The sequence below is a fragment of the Epargyreus clarus genome, unplaced genomic scaffold (genome assembly GCF_041222505.1).
Source record: "Epargyreus clarus isolate Ecla_fem2 unplaced genomic scaffold, WU_Ecla_fem_2.2 ptg000015l, whole genome shotgun sequence".
Classification (NCBI taxonomy): domain Eukaryota; kingdom Metazoa; phylum Arthropoda; class Insecta; order Lepidoptera; family Hesperiidae; genus Epargyreus; species Epargyreus clarus.
In genome coordinates, this window is record NW_027332223.1 from 13,655,269 (window position 1) to 13,671,835 (window position 16,567).

General features: G+C 35.5%; 1 protein-coding gene across 1 annotated transcript; it reads left to right on the forward strand.

Moving 5' to 3' along the window:
• The first annotated feature begins 1,478 nt into the window (after positions 1-1,478).
• LOC140748222 (protein-glucosylgalactosylhydroxylysine glucosidase) lies at positions 1,479-13,464 on the forward strand. The gene is made up of 14 exons (XM_073080986.1): positions 1,479-1,897; positions 3,968-4,296; positions 4,915-5,217; positions 5,560-5,660; positions 6,344-6,479; positions 7,018-7,165; positions 7,646-7,793; positions 7,955-8,045; positions 8,391-8,478; positions 9,099-9,296; positions 10,256-10,424; positions 10,858-11,029; positions 11,623-11,763; positions 13,275-13,464. Exons 1-14 carry the CDS (start codon positions 1,722-1,724, stop codon positions 13,382-13,384), a joined length of 2,310 nt encoding a protein of 769 aa, XP_072937087.1. The 5' UTR covers positions 1,479-1,721; the 3' UTR covers positions 13,385-13,464.
• Positions 13,465-16,567: the final 3,103 nt, after the last annotated feature.

The window sequence follows — 16,567 nt, forward strand, 5'->3', positions numbered from 1 at the left end:
ATGTCGTTACCTCTGGACTAAGATACACACTTTGACCATAGAGTAGATGTCGAATAGAGCTGGCGTGAAGGTGTGGCGTGGCGCTTATTTCCTATTTTGCACAAGTTACAGCGAATGAGAAAGTTGTTACTTCATTTGGAAGTATTCCAATATGTAATAATCCATAGGCGTGTATTCTTTATTATTAAAAAAATGCGAGCCATGGAGAAATACTATCTCCGCACAAAAACGAGAACGAGAAACAAAACAGATTTAATCATATGAAAGCATAGAAAAATGCCATAGAATCAAGTATTATCCTTTTATTACTATGCAGCTGACACTGAAGTCGTAAGAGTCTTTGGCGCATTCCGAATTATATGGAGAGATCCGACGTGAAAATATTTGAAGATTTGGGCCGATTAACCTGTCTGTCCAAACTGAAGGCTTTAAAAGAATGTACGTACCTACGAAGGATCCGGTCCTTGGTACACTGCTGCCATCGTATCTTAATTATTTCTCTTGTGATTTTATTTGTAAAATTTATTTCGAGATTATGATTAAAAACAGCTATTAAATGTAATTCAATAGACATAATACATAGATATACTTAATACTTAATTTAGGTTTATGGGCCTTCATAAATCTCACTTGGACTTCCTAAGTGCATTTGTGATCAATTATACCTACCTCGTTGGTTCCGAGTTATTTTTTTTTCTATTATCAGGCCTTTTTCCCAAAAAGGAGAACATGAATGCTGCTATGAAAAATTATTAACATTTACAACATTATATGAACAACAAATAAATCTTTTGTCCGTAATAGAAATCCATACAGCCATTTCTATTAGCCATTGATTCTTTGGTGTCATTGTCAAGCCCCCCGTGTTAATACAATCAGGAAGCGACGATTAAATTAGCATATGAATTCTCCAAAGTAGGGCTGGCAAATAATAGTGCTAAGAATTTACACTACTACAAACAAGAGGTAAAAATATAAAAGCGCAGAACACAGGCGACAATCGGTTTTAATTCTTTGAGCACAGCCATATACCTATCGCTAAATAATTGTATGGCATAAGACTTACTATATAAAACAATTCATATTTACCCCGTAAGGGATAAATTTTCAAGAATTCTTTCTTAGTGCATATCAACGATACGTAAAGATCTCTTGTGGAAAATTTTATGACTATACATGGACCAATTAAACCTGCGCGTTATAAGAGTCATATTTTTCTTAAGTAGATTATCCAATTATAACTCGGTCGCTCTAATTCATAAACCGGAGTGCAATATCTACATTAAGTATCTTAATTTCACATTAATTGCCATCAACAAGTTATTAACGGTAATGAACTTTTTATAAATCAAAGAATGGTGACAATATGATGTATGTTCAAAAAACAAAGCGAGTTCGCTCATCAGATAAGCCGAGCGGACGTCCAGACAAAGCGTCGACCCTAGCCTGTTTATCATTAATAGAATAAAGTGTGTCACACGTCAACTCGGGTCGTGTAATCTGTGGCGGCGCGCGGTGGCAGGCGCCCGCGTCCCGGTCAATCCCCGCGCTTATCTGAACTCAAGCATACCGTCCAACAACATCATTTTAATTCCGAAAATCCGAATTTTGAAATCCGAATCCAACAAACGTCATTCCGATCGCCGTATTTGAATTCCGAACGTCATTCGTCTGTCATTTGTTGCCGAAATTCAAGTTTTGTCGGTTGAGTGTTTGCGTGGATGTGGCACTTCCTAGCGAAGAATAAGCAGGTGGCTGCGATGCTGGGGCTGTTGGCGGTGGCCGCGCTCGTGGTCATCGGCATGACTACGAGAAGCACCAGCTACGCAGTGGTGGAGCCAGCCTTAGCCGAAACAGAGGATGTCAGCGAAGATGCACATATTTTTTCTACGCATACGTAAGTATACCTACCTTCAATTGTTTCTCTACAAATTGTAGAATAGTACTCGTATTATTAAGATTTGCTATTTGAATTTTAAAACATAGTATTAATTCCCCTAAATCCTCAGTAAATGTAAAACTCTACTTAAAATCAATATTTCAAAAAAAAGGTTTTTTATATGATTCAGAGGAATAATATGGAAACACCATAAGATGACATCAAGCAAGTAACGAAGCAGAGATTTAAAACTCGATTTTCAATCAGAGGCTTGAGGTTCCAATCAATTGCTTAAGAAGTTGTAAAAAGTGTGTGAATTTGACCAATCTGCACCCTTAAATCCTTCTTACTGTGAGCCCCGAACCCACCATTAGGTCAGTAATGAAGTGAAGTCTAAGGAGAATCTGTAATAAGTACACTATATAATCCACCTCATACTTATGGGAAAATAGATGAATGATGTCCTTTTTCGTAAGGATCAAGCAGTCATTCAGATTCCGGTGTTGACTCATTCATAATCTCAAAACAGTCGTGTTGCATGTGTTGCATTGTGGACAGCGACCTTGTTGCTTGTTACCGCGAGTTCAGTACAGTCAGCATAAAAACCGTATATATGCATTATGACGATGATGATATTTTTTCCAATTAGCTTATCACCCATCCAAAACTTACGCGTTCCGTTTTGCTTACTATCAAAGACGATTAACAGTAATATATAGTAGCAATAGACAGGTCATGCGAAGAAAATGCGATATCATTCACGTCTAACACCTACCGTTTATAATTTCCTAAGAAGTATGAGTCCTTGTGACTTGGATGAACTCTCAAATCTAAAAAAATAAGCGATGTTCGGTGCGGTCAGGAATAGGATTAATAATCGCTGGTGACTAAATATTAGACGTGCAATATTATTTTGAAGGGCACGCTACACTAAACAGTTGTTTTATTATGTAGTAAGCGAACATGCAGTTTATGATGGTAATTGGTCAATGCTGCCCACAGACGGCTGTATCCAACTTCATGTAGACAATCCTGGTCTGCTCAAATCGTATTGAATCAGCGTAGTATAGTTTGCTCCAGGCTGCTTTCGTATGCGGGATAAAATCTTTTTAATAAACGTTAAACTTCTTTTACTGTAATAACTTATCTGTGTGTCCAATTACTTATCTATCTGTAATGTATGACCAAATTTGGCGGGAATATTAGACTGATTAGACTTAGTTTGTTTTCTTCCATTTATCTGAAACCAATGCTTTCGTTTTTACTTTTTTCGCCTCGTAGTTAATTGATTACAAGAACACGTAGTTTGTCTTGAGGACTTTCTTGACTTTTATGTTGACTGTACGTAGGTACGGTCGGTAATTGTAGAATTACGCGTGCATTAGGAGAAGGTAAGTAACGACAATTTGGTGTAGTGTTACCAGCGCTTATGTCATCAACCTACGTAATGTTTATTTAAAACATCTAATCTACGTTAAACGGCTATTAGATAAACTGTTTTGATTAAAATATACTTTTAAAGTAGATTTTTAGATACTTTGATTTTTTAGATTATAGGTATTTGATTTATTCTGTATGATCTACGATTTTGTGTAGCAGATTTTAAGGACGAAAATGCTGTTTCCACTCATTACTGTTTACAAGTCCATTTTGTAAAAATTGCGCTAGGCGGTACAGTGTGCGTGTTGATAATCGCATTAAATGACCATCTTCCTAAAAAGATACTTTTAATCCTTTACATGCGTTTATAACGCTATATAATATACTATAACGCTATATATAATATTCCGTAAAACCTTGTCCATCTCTAAAATATTAAATTATATTGTGTATTGCGCCGTTTTCTTCTTCATAGCAAAAACACTTAGCGAAGCGATTGAAATTATGACATATTGGCGAAAGAAATCCTAACGAAACCAAAATATTTGCGCCACATATCTTAAAAAAACATAAATCAATATAGCGATTGTAATACTGCTTTTCGCTGATTACACTATTATAAGGTAGAAACAGCGTTGGCGGTGGTGCCTGCACACTTTCACCTGTGACAGATACCTACGTCTATAACACCACAAAACGTCTTTGCAGACTCCCAGCTGATAACTGCTTCATGCCATCCATCGGTAACGGCCACATAGCTACAAATATCTTCAGCGACACTGTTTACATGAATGGATTGTACAACGGACACAGAGGCGAGAGTCACCGAGCAAGAATACCTAATTGGGTTAACATCAGGCTGAACTCCACATTAACTCACTTCCCATATAGTCCAGTATACAGTTTGGACACTAGGGATGGCGTGTTCAAAGTGACAGTAGATAGAGACCGATCTGTGGTCACACAAAGAATTTACGCTCACAGATACTACACCAGGGCGATTGTGAATCAGATACAAGTGGTCGCGAAGCCGTTTGGTAAGTTTAAATACCTAATTATATGAGATGACTGGATGCGAATGAATTTATTTATGCGCAAATATTAGGTGCCTGAATTGTACTTCCACGCATTTTTTATTATTGATTTTTTGCTATTGCATTTTCATAGGCACAATGTATTGTAAAGGAGAGCAGTCTAAATTTACCGGAGTTATCTGGTTAAGTCTTTCGCAACATTTATGTATATTAGTACATATTCTTATTTTAAAGTACAAGTTTCATGCATAAATAGTTCACAATTTTTAAATGAAAAATAGGTACACATTAAATTTAATTTCTTACATTGAAATTAAACTTTCAATTTAAGTAGAGATAATTTAAGGTAGTAGTAGCAGTAGTAGTAGTAGTAGTAAGGTACAATTTATTTCAATTCCCTATGAACTTACAAACAACTTTATTTTACGCTTAAATAATTAAGAAACAATGTGGCCTCAAAAATCAATCCACTGTGTTTGCTTTTATACTATGGCAGGCGCAAACCATAACACCAGATTTGACTTCAATTGTTGCTTTAATTCGTTAATATTAATTCTTAATTTATTTCTGAGCGGTATACGGTTACCTAATAAATCATTTAATTCGATTAATAAATTTCAGACCCAAACTTCATCCACCACGAGATATGGATAGCCCTGAAATTTATGCCTGGCCCGGACAGTGACGATATAAAGTTCAAGTCACCTGTCCCTGAGGTGTTGGAAGGTCGGACTGTGTGGGGTGCGTGTGGTCAGACCAAGGAATCAGAGGATCCGGAGTACCAGCCCTCGCTGATAGACGTGTGTGCGTACTGGACGTCCGTGCCTGACCATCTCGTGGTGCCGCAGCATGGGTCCAGGGTGTTCACGTTCGTGATGACCGTTGACAAGAATCAGACTGTCGCTAGGCGGGAGTTTATCAAAAGTGAGTCTTTAAGTTCATTTTAAGAGTCCACATACTCCTTTGATACTAGTGATCATAAAATGTAGCTTTAAGTTTAGTAATAAGACTTTATTTATTTTTTAAATGTGCTTAGAATTTCAAGGTATAATTAAATGAACTTACTTTCTTATCCTTTTAATGATATATTATTAAATTAGATAAAATATTAATAAACAATTAATTTAAAAATTATTATTATTTAAAAAAATAGATAAAATTAATAAACTTAATTTAAGTAGACTTTTTTACTGACTGTTTTATGAATAAATCTTTTAAGCTTGTGTTTACAGAGTATGTTATGGTTAAATTTACATGTGTGCATAGTTTTGCAGGAGGATGGAGAGGAACTGTACGACAAACACGTGGAGCAGTGGCAAAGGTTGTACGCGCAGAGCGGGATGGAAGTTGAGGGAAACTTGAAATTGGTAAGTAATTTGACTACCGACTTTATTAAATCCAGATGGTAGAACCCTTTGTGGTTCGACTCCGACGGCACCACCGCCACACCTATTCCTGCCTCGTAATAGCAGTGTTAAGAGCTGCTGTGTTCTGGTTTGAGGGGTGGTTAAGGAAGACATACTTTTACAGGCCTTTCAGCTTAGTCCTTAGGGGTAGCGGCGCATCTGTGGCCGACCTCAGGTAGGAATATCTAATCCTACCTGGAGTTGATTATAGATGTCCATGGGCGGCAGTAGCCACTTACCATCAGACGGACTGCATGCTTGTCTGCTACTCGTATATATAAAAAAAAAGATGAAAGCGAGAAAACCAAAATAAAATAAGCAAAAGGAACTTAAAAATTAAGGAAAACTTAATAAAGTAAGGGAAAAGAGAGGAGAAAAGACGATGCCTGGTAAGGACATTTAAAGAAGTTAGAAGTGTTATTAGAACGACTAAATTAGAACGTCATATTACTCAACCTAGTTAAGACCGTATGTGTGTGTGTCTTCAAATAGCACAGCGGCAAACACAGTTATCAAAGGTTATTATAATCTTCTATATCTAATGAATTCTTAGGAATTTATACAATGATGCCAAATTATTGTTAATTTGATGTTTTCCTTATGTTTTTTATAGTTCAATAAATATACGATTTATCAAATTTCAGGCTAAAATAGTAAATGGAATCTGGTATTACTTCTTGAGCTCGTTGCCTTCTGAGGAGTCTTACCAGCCGTTGGGTCGCTACTATGGTCTCAGTCCCACAGGACTTGCTCGAGGTGGAACCTTTGAAGACTATGAAGGTATGAAACCACTGTTCAAAGGAAGTCTAAGAATCATTTGTCGGATGTTTTAGGTCTCATATTCAATTCTGCTGGGAATGTTGCTGCAGCCGTGTATAGTACAAAAACTGGGTTTAGAATCCATTAACCCACAATGTGCATATCTCCTTGAATCTAGAGCACCTATTTTATACCACATTGCTCTAATAATCCTAAGTTGTAAAATTATCGTAGTTATACGTTCGTAATACATAATTTCAATCAATTCGGGTATCAACTCAGTGGTTTTTTATAGGTAATTAGTAAATAGTAATAGGCCCGTCGCTGTGGTTGAAACTCACACAAAAACAAAATTCGAAATTTATCAAATATTCATTAACTGTTCTCATTTTCCATAAATTATGTTTTGTTTATATAAGACTTATGAATAATACCTATGAAAAATATTTAATTTTCTTTTTCATTTATATATAGCCTTTTAGACGTTGCTTCATTATTGTAGTACCTACTTTGTTTTACTTTTCAGTAAATTATTTTAAGCAGTTGTGTTTTTTCAAAGGTCACAATCTATGGGATACTGAAATGTGGATGTTTCCCAGTATATTGATGCTGTATCCGCAATACGCGAATAAACTTCTGCAATATCGACTGGATATGGCGTACGTTGCCGGTAACTTGGCCAAAATCACCGGCAATAAGGGATACAGGTAAATAATACCTTAGTTTTGGTGTAGGACATAAATGCATTTCAAGGTGGTAGAACCATCTGTGGTTCAACTCCGGGGCACCACCGCCACACCTATTTCTGCCTAATAACAACACCGTTTAGTGCTGTTGTGTTCTGGTTTGAAGGGTGTGGTAAGGGAGACATATTTTTCCGAGGATCCCAGCTTAGTCTTCAGGGGAAACGTGGCATCTGTGGCCGACCTGAGGTGATTTTTAATACAAGACAGGTGCGTCTAGCATTAAATAAAGTTGTCGGTTTTATTAAAATTCACTGTCATTATGTTTTCCAAACATTTCCAAACAAGAATAACTTCAAAACTGGAATAGTCTCCCTTACTACATCCTTCAAATCAGAACACAGTAGCGCTTAACATTGCTGTTATCAGTCAGAAATAGGTGTGGCGGTGGTGCCGCCGGAATCGAATCACAAAGCGTTCTACCATCTTCAAATCGGTTTACAGGTTCCCGTGGGAGAGTGCGTACACAGGAAGTGAAGTCACGCAGCCGTGCTGTCCTGAAGTTGCTGAATTTGAACAGCATATTAGTGGCTGCATATCTTTCGCAGCGCGGCAGTATCTGTCCACTACTAGAGACGAGAATTGGCTTAAGGTTTGTTTTTCTATTTTATAATATAGAGTTATCAAACGAACGGGTCGAGTATTTGAAATACGCACATAACTTTGAAAACAGGTGCGTGCTTGGGATTCGAACTTAGTTTTCTAATGGCTTTGTATTTAAATTTCAATACTATTTTATTGGTTTTGTTTCAGCATGGAGGATGTTCGATAGTGACAAACATTGCTGACTTCTGGGCGTCTCGCGCCGTCATCAACTATACGACGGGATTGTACCATATTGACAGTAAGTTTTATTGTTTGCTTAAACTGTTAATTATTTTTATTACTTATTGTAAATTATTAACATAACATTGTTTGATTATGAAGTACTACCTACTTATTTCGAAAGTTTTCTTGTTACAAAGTATTTATTTTTGTTCTGCATATTAGTATGAAACATGAAGGTATTGCACTGATCTAGTATACATTTTTATTAATGGGCTTATATTACAGAAGTAATATATAATAAGTAAAAACATTTGGATTTTATCAGCCTGTTCATAAAATACATTGCAATGTTGAATATCACACTGTATGCAACATTAGTGAAATATAGACTCATATTTCAACCATTTTCTTCGATTTTCAGATGTCATGGGACCCGACGAAGACCACAGTAATGTCAGTAATTCAGTTTTTACGAACGTTGTCGCTGGCTACTCGCTTTATTTGGCCCAGTAAGTATATGTAAACAAAATATTTTTTGTTACGAAAAATTAAATTATAGTAATTTGATCCGGTTCCAAGGACCAAAAATTAATATTGAAGTCATATCGCCTCTACGATGCTATAATTATGAACACACAATTTGAAACACAGATGCTTCTTATTTAATTATAGATAATTAATTTCAGTAATTACTACTGACGTAGCAGCCGTAGATAATCATATTATTTGTTTCTAACCATCTAAACTCATGGAGTTTTTACTTTTGGAATTTGGACAAACCTTCGAAGTCACTACTTAAATAAAGGTGGTATCTCTGCGGATCAATTCCGGCGGAACCACCGCCACACCTATTTCGGCCAAACAACAGCAGTGTTATACGCTGTTGTGTTCTGGTTTGAAAGTCTGGTCTGGTACGTCTCCCTAACGTGTGGTAAGGGAGACATATATTACCGAGGCATTCCAGCTTTGTCCTCAGGGGTAGGGGGGCATTTGTGGGCGACTTCAGGTAGGAAGTCTTCTGGTTGACTACAGATGTCATGGATTAGCCACTTACTATCAGGTAGACTGCATGCTCGTCTGTTACTCTTATATTGCAAAAATGGCTGATTATACCTTATCTTTCACCAAGATACGTGGCATGTCTCTGCAAGGACTACTACATGGCGAAGAAGCCGGACCACTGGGCGGACATCGCGTGGAGCCTCGTGCTACCTTACGACGAGGTGCTGGACTACCACCCGCAGTTCTCTGGGTATACCAGAGGAGAACCCATAAAGCAGGCTGATGCTGTGTTACTCGGGTTTCCGCTGCAATATCCTATGAATATGTGAGTTTATATGTGAATGTGAATATACATATAGGTATGTATATTCGGTGTGTGTGTGAATAAGTGAGTTTCGGTAGATTTATTCTTGGTTTGTAGAATAAGATTTTATTTAGCGCCATGAAGATTAAGAGCAATTAATTTAAATGATTATGCAATGTATTTTAAAAATCTTGAGAGCTTTTTTTGAAAAAAAAAGAGTGTAGTTAGAAGTTTTATTTAGATTCAAAGGGCCTTTATTATTGCATCTATAGGTACTTCTATCCTTCCACCGAAACGTTACCTAAAATGTAGTGGTATACTGGTGTGGTAGTGGTGTTAGTTATTAAGAAAACGTATCTATTACGGAGTTTGGTCATTACTAATTACTTATTTGAAGTTTGAGTGCCAATCAGCACTAAAGCCGGTCTGTTTTGCATCAATCGACAGAAAATAATTTCGGTTGCACAAGCTCATGGCAAATCTGTCAATATGTGGTTGCATCATCTTTGCTTTGCTTCGTAAACAAAACTATATATTAAAATAACAAATTGTACATAATGTACAAATAGGTAAATTTACAAATAGATAAATAGTCTGATTCACCGTTGAAATTACAAAATATTTCGCATTCAATGTGACATGAAAACGAACACATTTTTTTATTTTTTAACTTTTTACAATAAAAAGCATGAGTATGCAGTTTTGGCAATGGTAAGTGGCTACTGTCACCTATGGACATCTGTAATCAAACCTAGATAAGATCAGATTCCTACCTGAGGTCGACCACAGATGTGCTGTTACGCTGAGAACTAAGCTGAAATGCCTCGGAAAAGTATGTTGGAAGTGTTGGAACAGCAGCGCTTAACACCATTGTTAGTAGGGAGAAATGTGTGTTGCGGTGGTGCCGGCGGAATCGAACCACATAGGGTTCTACCACCTTCATAAGAAGCACATAATCGAATAGAGTTTAATTTTTCCAGATCGACTAGGGCCAACGATCTATCCTACTACGAATCGGTGACTCGAGGCAATGGGCCCGCGATGACGTGGAGTATGCACACCATTGGGCAGCTGCGGCTGGAAGACAATCTTCACGCAGCCATTTTGTTTAACAAAAGCTTTGAAGGCTATGTGCGGGAGCCTTTCAAGGTAGAAAATGATTGCTTTTTATTCACATAATTTCATTGCCTTTTCTAATCTTCTTCGGGTTTTTATTTAATAACTACCTACTTACATGTACTTTTCGATTCTTCTATCAGCTTTGAAAAGGCAATTGCTGGGCTTGAGGTACTTATAGAGGAGGAGTGTTTAATTGTACATTTTTGAAATAATTATTAAAAAAAAGTATAATAAAACTATTTTGCAAACGAGAGTTCTGTTTCTTTCTTGTTGAATACCAGGAGGATGTAGGAGGAAAGTTCATGAATAATGAATAAAAAATAAGTAATTATATGTTATATAGACTTACCTACTAATTAAAGTAAATAAGATTGTGTATGTGTGTGCGCATGTTACATCGAATGAGTTTTCGTTAGTAAATTATCGTAAGTATCATCATCCATTATATATTAAAATACTACAGATTTGGAGTGAACTCCGACGGCCGAGGGTTGGCGCGGTGAACTTCTTCACTGGTATGGGTGGTTTTCTCCAAACCCTCATGTTTGGGTACGCTGGATTGAGCATCCACCTCGACCGCTTGGAGCTACACAAGCCACAGTTACCACCTGAGGCAACAAGGTTCAAGATAAAAGGTAAAACATTTTTAATATCTTCTTTAATTTTAATTTTAATTTAATTTACATTGTTAATATTTTCTTTTATCTCACATATCATAACTATTGTGTTCGTTTAATTTTAGTGAATTGTTGTTTGTACCTGTAAGTGAGGTGACATTCACCAAGATTGTAAATGTAAACTTATAAGATGTAAATAGTGTTAACCTTGTTGGTACAACTTATAAATAAATAAATAAATAAATAATATCCTACATCAAAATCAATAAACAACTTGAATTTTTCAAGTGGGCCTTCAGGGCCAAATCTGAAACTTTAAGAAACAGCGAAAAATGCTGAAACTTGAAAGGAACTGAGGCCAATCGAGGCTGCGGTAATCTGAGTTTTCTAGAGATATCTTTCACTAATAATTATTATTTTTAATACGCATATATATTTGTTAATAACATTATATGTTACAAACCAGAAAATAAAGATTTATACCACCATTCATAAATAAATAAACAATAGAAATAGGTTAAGAGAATTAAAAGACCTCGCGGCAGCTCCGGTGCAGAGAAACTACATAGAGTTCTAGCACGTATAAAAATAAATATTAAATATTATTTCAGGCATCAAGTACTTGGGGTCCAACTTAACCCTCGACGTAAACCTGGCGGGTACGACGGTGACCGTGGTCTCCGTGGACCCAGAGTGGCCTCTCGTCATGTATAATGGCAAATATAACGTCACTTTAGTCCCTGGGTTGACAGGTAATCCAAAATTTATAATAAGTCTTAATTCATCGAAAGCTATTGCGGTATAAATTTTATTAATGATTGTTAGGGTGGGTTTTATTTTACCCTTAGTTACCTGTAGTCCTACTCTCTGCCATCGAGCAAGTGAGAATGCCTAATTAACTATTATATTACTTTACAGAAAAAAGAAACGAATATCGAAAATATGTTAAATAAATATTTTTTCGTGATCTTAATTTTTATCACGTGTTAAAAGGTGTACTCTACTGTCTACTACATAAAAAGTGAATGCATTACTTATAGGATTAATAGTGTGAGATTACATCTTAATATTTTAAGGTAGGTAGATATTTATTTTTATGTTTCATTCTTTGTACTTTACTAAAGATATTTAAGTTGTACTTACTCAAAACACGGTCCTATGTTTATTTAGCGATTATTAGTGATAATAAATAGGTATTATCACAAAAAATCTCTAAATAAATATTAATAAAGGTACTGCCAGTACAAAAAATCGTAAGTTAAGTTCTTGCAAGCCCAAACCCGTTAGAGCCGGTCCACACGGCGCGTTGCGTCAGCGTTGCGTCGTCGCAACGCAAAGGTTTTACGCATAGCCGGCCACACGGGCGCTGCGCCAACGCAGCGTTACTACGACGGAGTCGTAACGCTCCGTAAGTGAGTACTCCCCCGCCCGCTTCGTCTCGTGCGCTGCAGCTCAGTCGCGTATGCGCTGCGTCGACGCAGCGCACCGTGTGTACACTATGATTATTAGTATGTAAAACGACGCAGCCACAGCGCTACGTCGACGCAACGCTGACGCAACGCGCCGTGTGGACCGGCTCTTACGTTAATATAATACCTTCTACGGGCCTCTCATACAGACATAGCAAAAACAAAGACCGACTGCTTAGTTCTCCACCATAATTTAACGGGACATAAATATAGTATGCGACTGGCATCAAATTACAGATCGTTCATTATCATAGAATTTATATTTTAAACCTTTATGTTATATACATAAAGTAAGTAATGTGTTTAAATTAATTAATGCTTCGGCATGTTTATGTGATGTGCACGGGCATGTATGTTAGATTATTGATTTTTAAATGGAATTAAAACATGATTGGTTTTAAGTTTAGTAAAAATATATAGAGAAGATTAATGGTTATAATATTATAATGCATACGTATAAAATACAAAAAAAAAGAAACAAAACCAAAAAATACCATTTAAAATGCTCGTTCGACGTATTTTTTTATGTGTCACAAATATTTTTCCCAGTCTCTAGTTTGAAAGGTATTTAGGATGGTTTCATGGGTAATGGTGGGGAGATATCTCAATGTATTATTACATAATATATGACGTGTTCTGGTTTATAATTCTATATCTAAGCCAAACAAGTTATATTTTTTCTAATTTGCAATTTTGCTTCACAGACATATGTCTTTATTTAGAGGCTAAACAAAACTGAAGATTTTAATAAAATCTTTTAATTTTTGAAAAAAAAAACTTTTTATTTATTTCAGTGACGTTATCTGGGTCTGGACCCTTCACGATTACTACAACGCCGTGGAAACACTGCAGCCTCCCGGCCGACAAGATCGGAGAGAATTATCTCAGACCAATTAGAGTTTAAACATAACGTAGTGTAATGTAATTTAATACTAAAGACTAAACCAAAGATAAATTAAAAATAAAAATTAAGTAAAAAAGTAATATGCGGTTTCATTTAACTTTTTCTTGTGCCCCCAACCCCAAATCCCAATTAAATTGAAATTGAAACCTGATGCCTATACGTCGCAAATTTTCCGTGTTACACCCGTAAAGACCAGACTGAAACGGAATTTTGCTTCAGCACACGCTTTAAAAGTGAGATAAAAATGAACGTGACAAAGGTACCAAAAACTGACTAACTTCAGCTGGCTGTTCCATTGCAAATTGATATAAGTAGATGTAGTAATTTATTGGTAACAGATAAGATTTAGCAAAGCGTGATAAAAGATAAACTACGAGAACTGTCTTTGCACGAATCAGCTGGATAGATATAATTTTCTAAGCATAAAGATTACTCACTCCTAACAAGAAAATGTACCCAGTTTTGAGAATTGAAATAGTTGCGTAAAAAGGTTTTGCCACGTCTCCGTGCTAAGATGTCCCTATAATATTTGAAATAATTATTTATTTATTATGTAAATTACGCAGTATTAGTTATTTATTCGTAAATTTTCTCTTAAAAATATTTTTATTTGTCAAGAATTCAAAAAAAGAACTTACTAAATAGCCGTTTATCTTAGCCGTTTTTGGCTTCATTCAATTTCAAGGCGGCGAAGTATCTTTACTAATCTATGTTTCTAAGATGGTACGTTATTATAGTTGTTCTTGTCTTTCGTGGGATAGGTTTGGATACCGACTGGCCTACATAATACCTAGGTACATAATACGCCTTACATATGAGTAACATAAACTCTTCATTCATATACTTATATAAAGAGATGATGTTTCGCATCAGGAGAGACAGCCTCTATTATAATTCTAAGTGGACTTGGTTATGGATTTCTACATATGTGCGACGGTGGACACTTATCATGAGGTGGACTGCAAAATTACTATTAGTAAATATGTACTTACTTAGTGTTAAGTTCTATAGGATTAAAATAGTAAATACACGGTTCCAGACTCCAGTAATGCACCATATCCCAGTTTTAATATAAACCAGAGCACTTTTTAACATAATCAGCATTATTAATGTTATCAAATCTAACTAAAAAATTAACATTGACTTAATTAGAGCCTTGTTTTAGAACGGATGTTAACAATAAAATTATGTTAATATTATGTAAGTTAAAAACGAAGTTAAATTTAACGAACCGTATTATACGCATGTAGCCTTACGTTGGTCAAGGGAACAGAATTTCCTTCCTATTTTATTTTATGGTTCCGTAAAATCTTTTAAAAAACTTGTATAGGTGTCTGTCTGTTACACACGGCTACTTTTTTTCGGAAAACATCCCGAACAACACAAAGCTTGTCAAACACAAAGTTCGACACGAATTTGTTATGAAAATAGTTTGTCACACACTAAATTTGTCACGAACATATTTGTCAAACGCACAGTTGTAACGAAAATATTTGTCAAACACGAACTTGTCGCGAACATATTTGTCAAGCACGAAGTTCACAAATCGTCGCGAACATAAATAGAACTTTGATTGTGACATATACGGTTCGTCACGAATATGTTTCTCAATCACAAAGTTTGTCGTATACGTGTTTGTTATACATAAAGTTTGCCAGGAATATTTTTTCACTGTCCCACGCAGTTGTGACGAACATATTTTTCAAGCACGAAGTTGTCACGAGCCTATGACAAACAGCAAGTTCGTCGCGAACATGTTTATCAAACCCGCAGTTCGAGACGAACTCAACGCGGTCGTTCGATGTAGGTATTTTATAGCATAAAAATCCACTGCGATATTAAAAGTTTTAATTGAAAACGTATCACAAGGTTTCCTGAAATATGACGGAAAATTATTATCAATATTTAATATTGAATTAATCTAACATTTTAATAATTAATACAATAATACTCGAAAAGACTAGACTAGAATCAAGTTACGCTATTTACGTTAAGAATATCTTATGAGCTCTACTTTCCTGCCGCGTTTAAGTTTGTGTTGCGTAAATTATTAACGTTTATTTCTTTCTTTCTTTCTTTAAATAATGATGTAACAATAATATTACATCGGAATCTACACGGAATCTCGTGTCTCATAGTAAATCAACCCCTTATTATTTTTGGAACAGAAATTATTAAATTATTGCGCTTGTAGTTTGCCAGAATTTAAATAATATTATGATAATGACCTTCAATAATTCGAATGTATATTTTACTAGAAACTACTTTTTTAGTCTAAGAAAATTGTTATTGGAGTTTCAAATTAAACTTCTTTAAAAAATAATGATTTTATTAGCTTAACCGCATGTTTCGCCAGGTGTGTCAATAATTTACTAGGGGATTTACTTATTTTGTTTTGGTCATCACATTACACTTGTTCAATGACACTATTGCTATGTGCATAAAAGCATTATTTTATAATGTTACACCTGCACCACACTCTCGCCGTAATTACTTATCTTTACTATTAATATTATTTTATGCAATATAACAACATTTTGTTTACTAATACTAGTATTTACTGTTTTTAATAACAGTATTAAGAGTTTCATTCGGATTTGATGGTGTGAGTGGTTAATACAGAAAACTTAAAAGATTAGATACTAATATATTTTGCATGTGTTAAAATAATAACAATACCCGAAATAATAAGGCAGCGGAACATTGAGAATAATGTGCTACGATCACTTACAACAGAATTGATAAATCCAATTGCTTTTATCGTCAAATATACTTAGATTGATTTTTATCAAACATAGAAGACAATGAACGGCATAGAAATAGGTTATCAATTGATAAAGCGCGTATAGACAAAACACATTTGGGACTGACTGTATGAACCGTATTCTTAAGATCGATCGATGTACCATCTATGAACGTGTAACGATTCAATTCTGAAAGCGACTTTGTGTTATAACCTTTACTGAATTGTCTGAGTTGGTTGCAAGGTAATTAATTAAATTAGAACAAAGGCACGTGGCAGTGGCAATGAAACGGTGCTCTTAATGCTAATGTGAGAAATTATAAATTACGACGATTATAATTAGATTATAATTACACTCCGCCTGCTTGTATTAAGATAATATGGAGTCCTTAAAACTTAAAATTAAGTTTGTTAACAACCTTAATATGATCATACCGAAA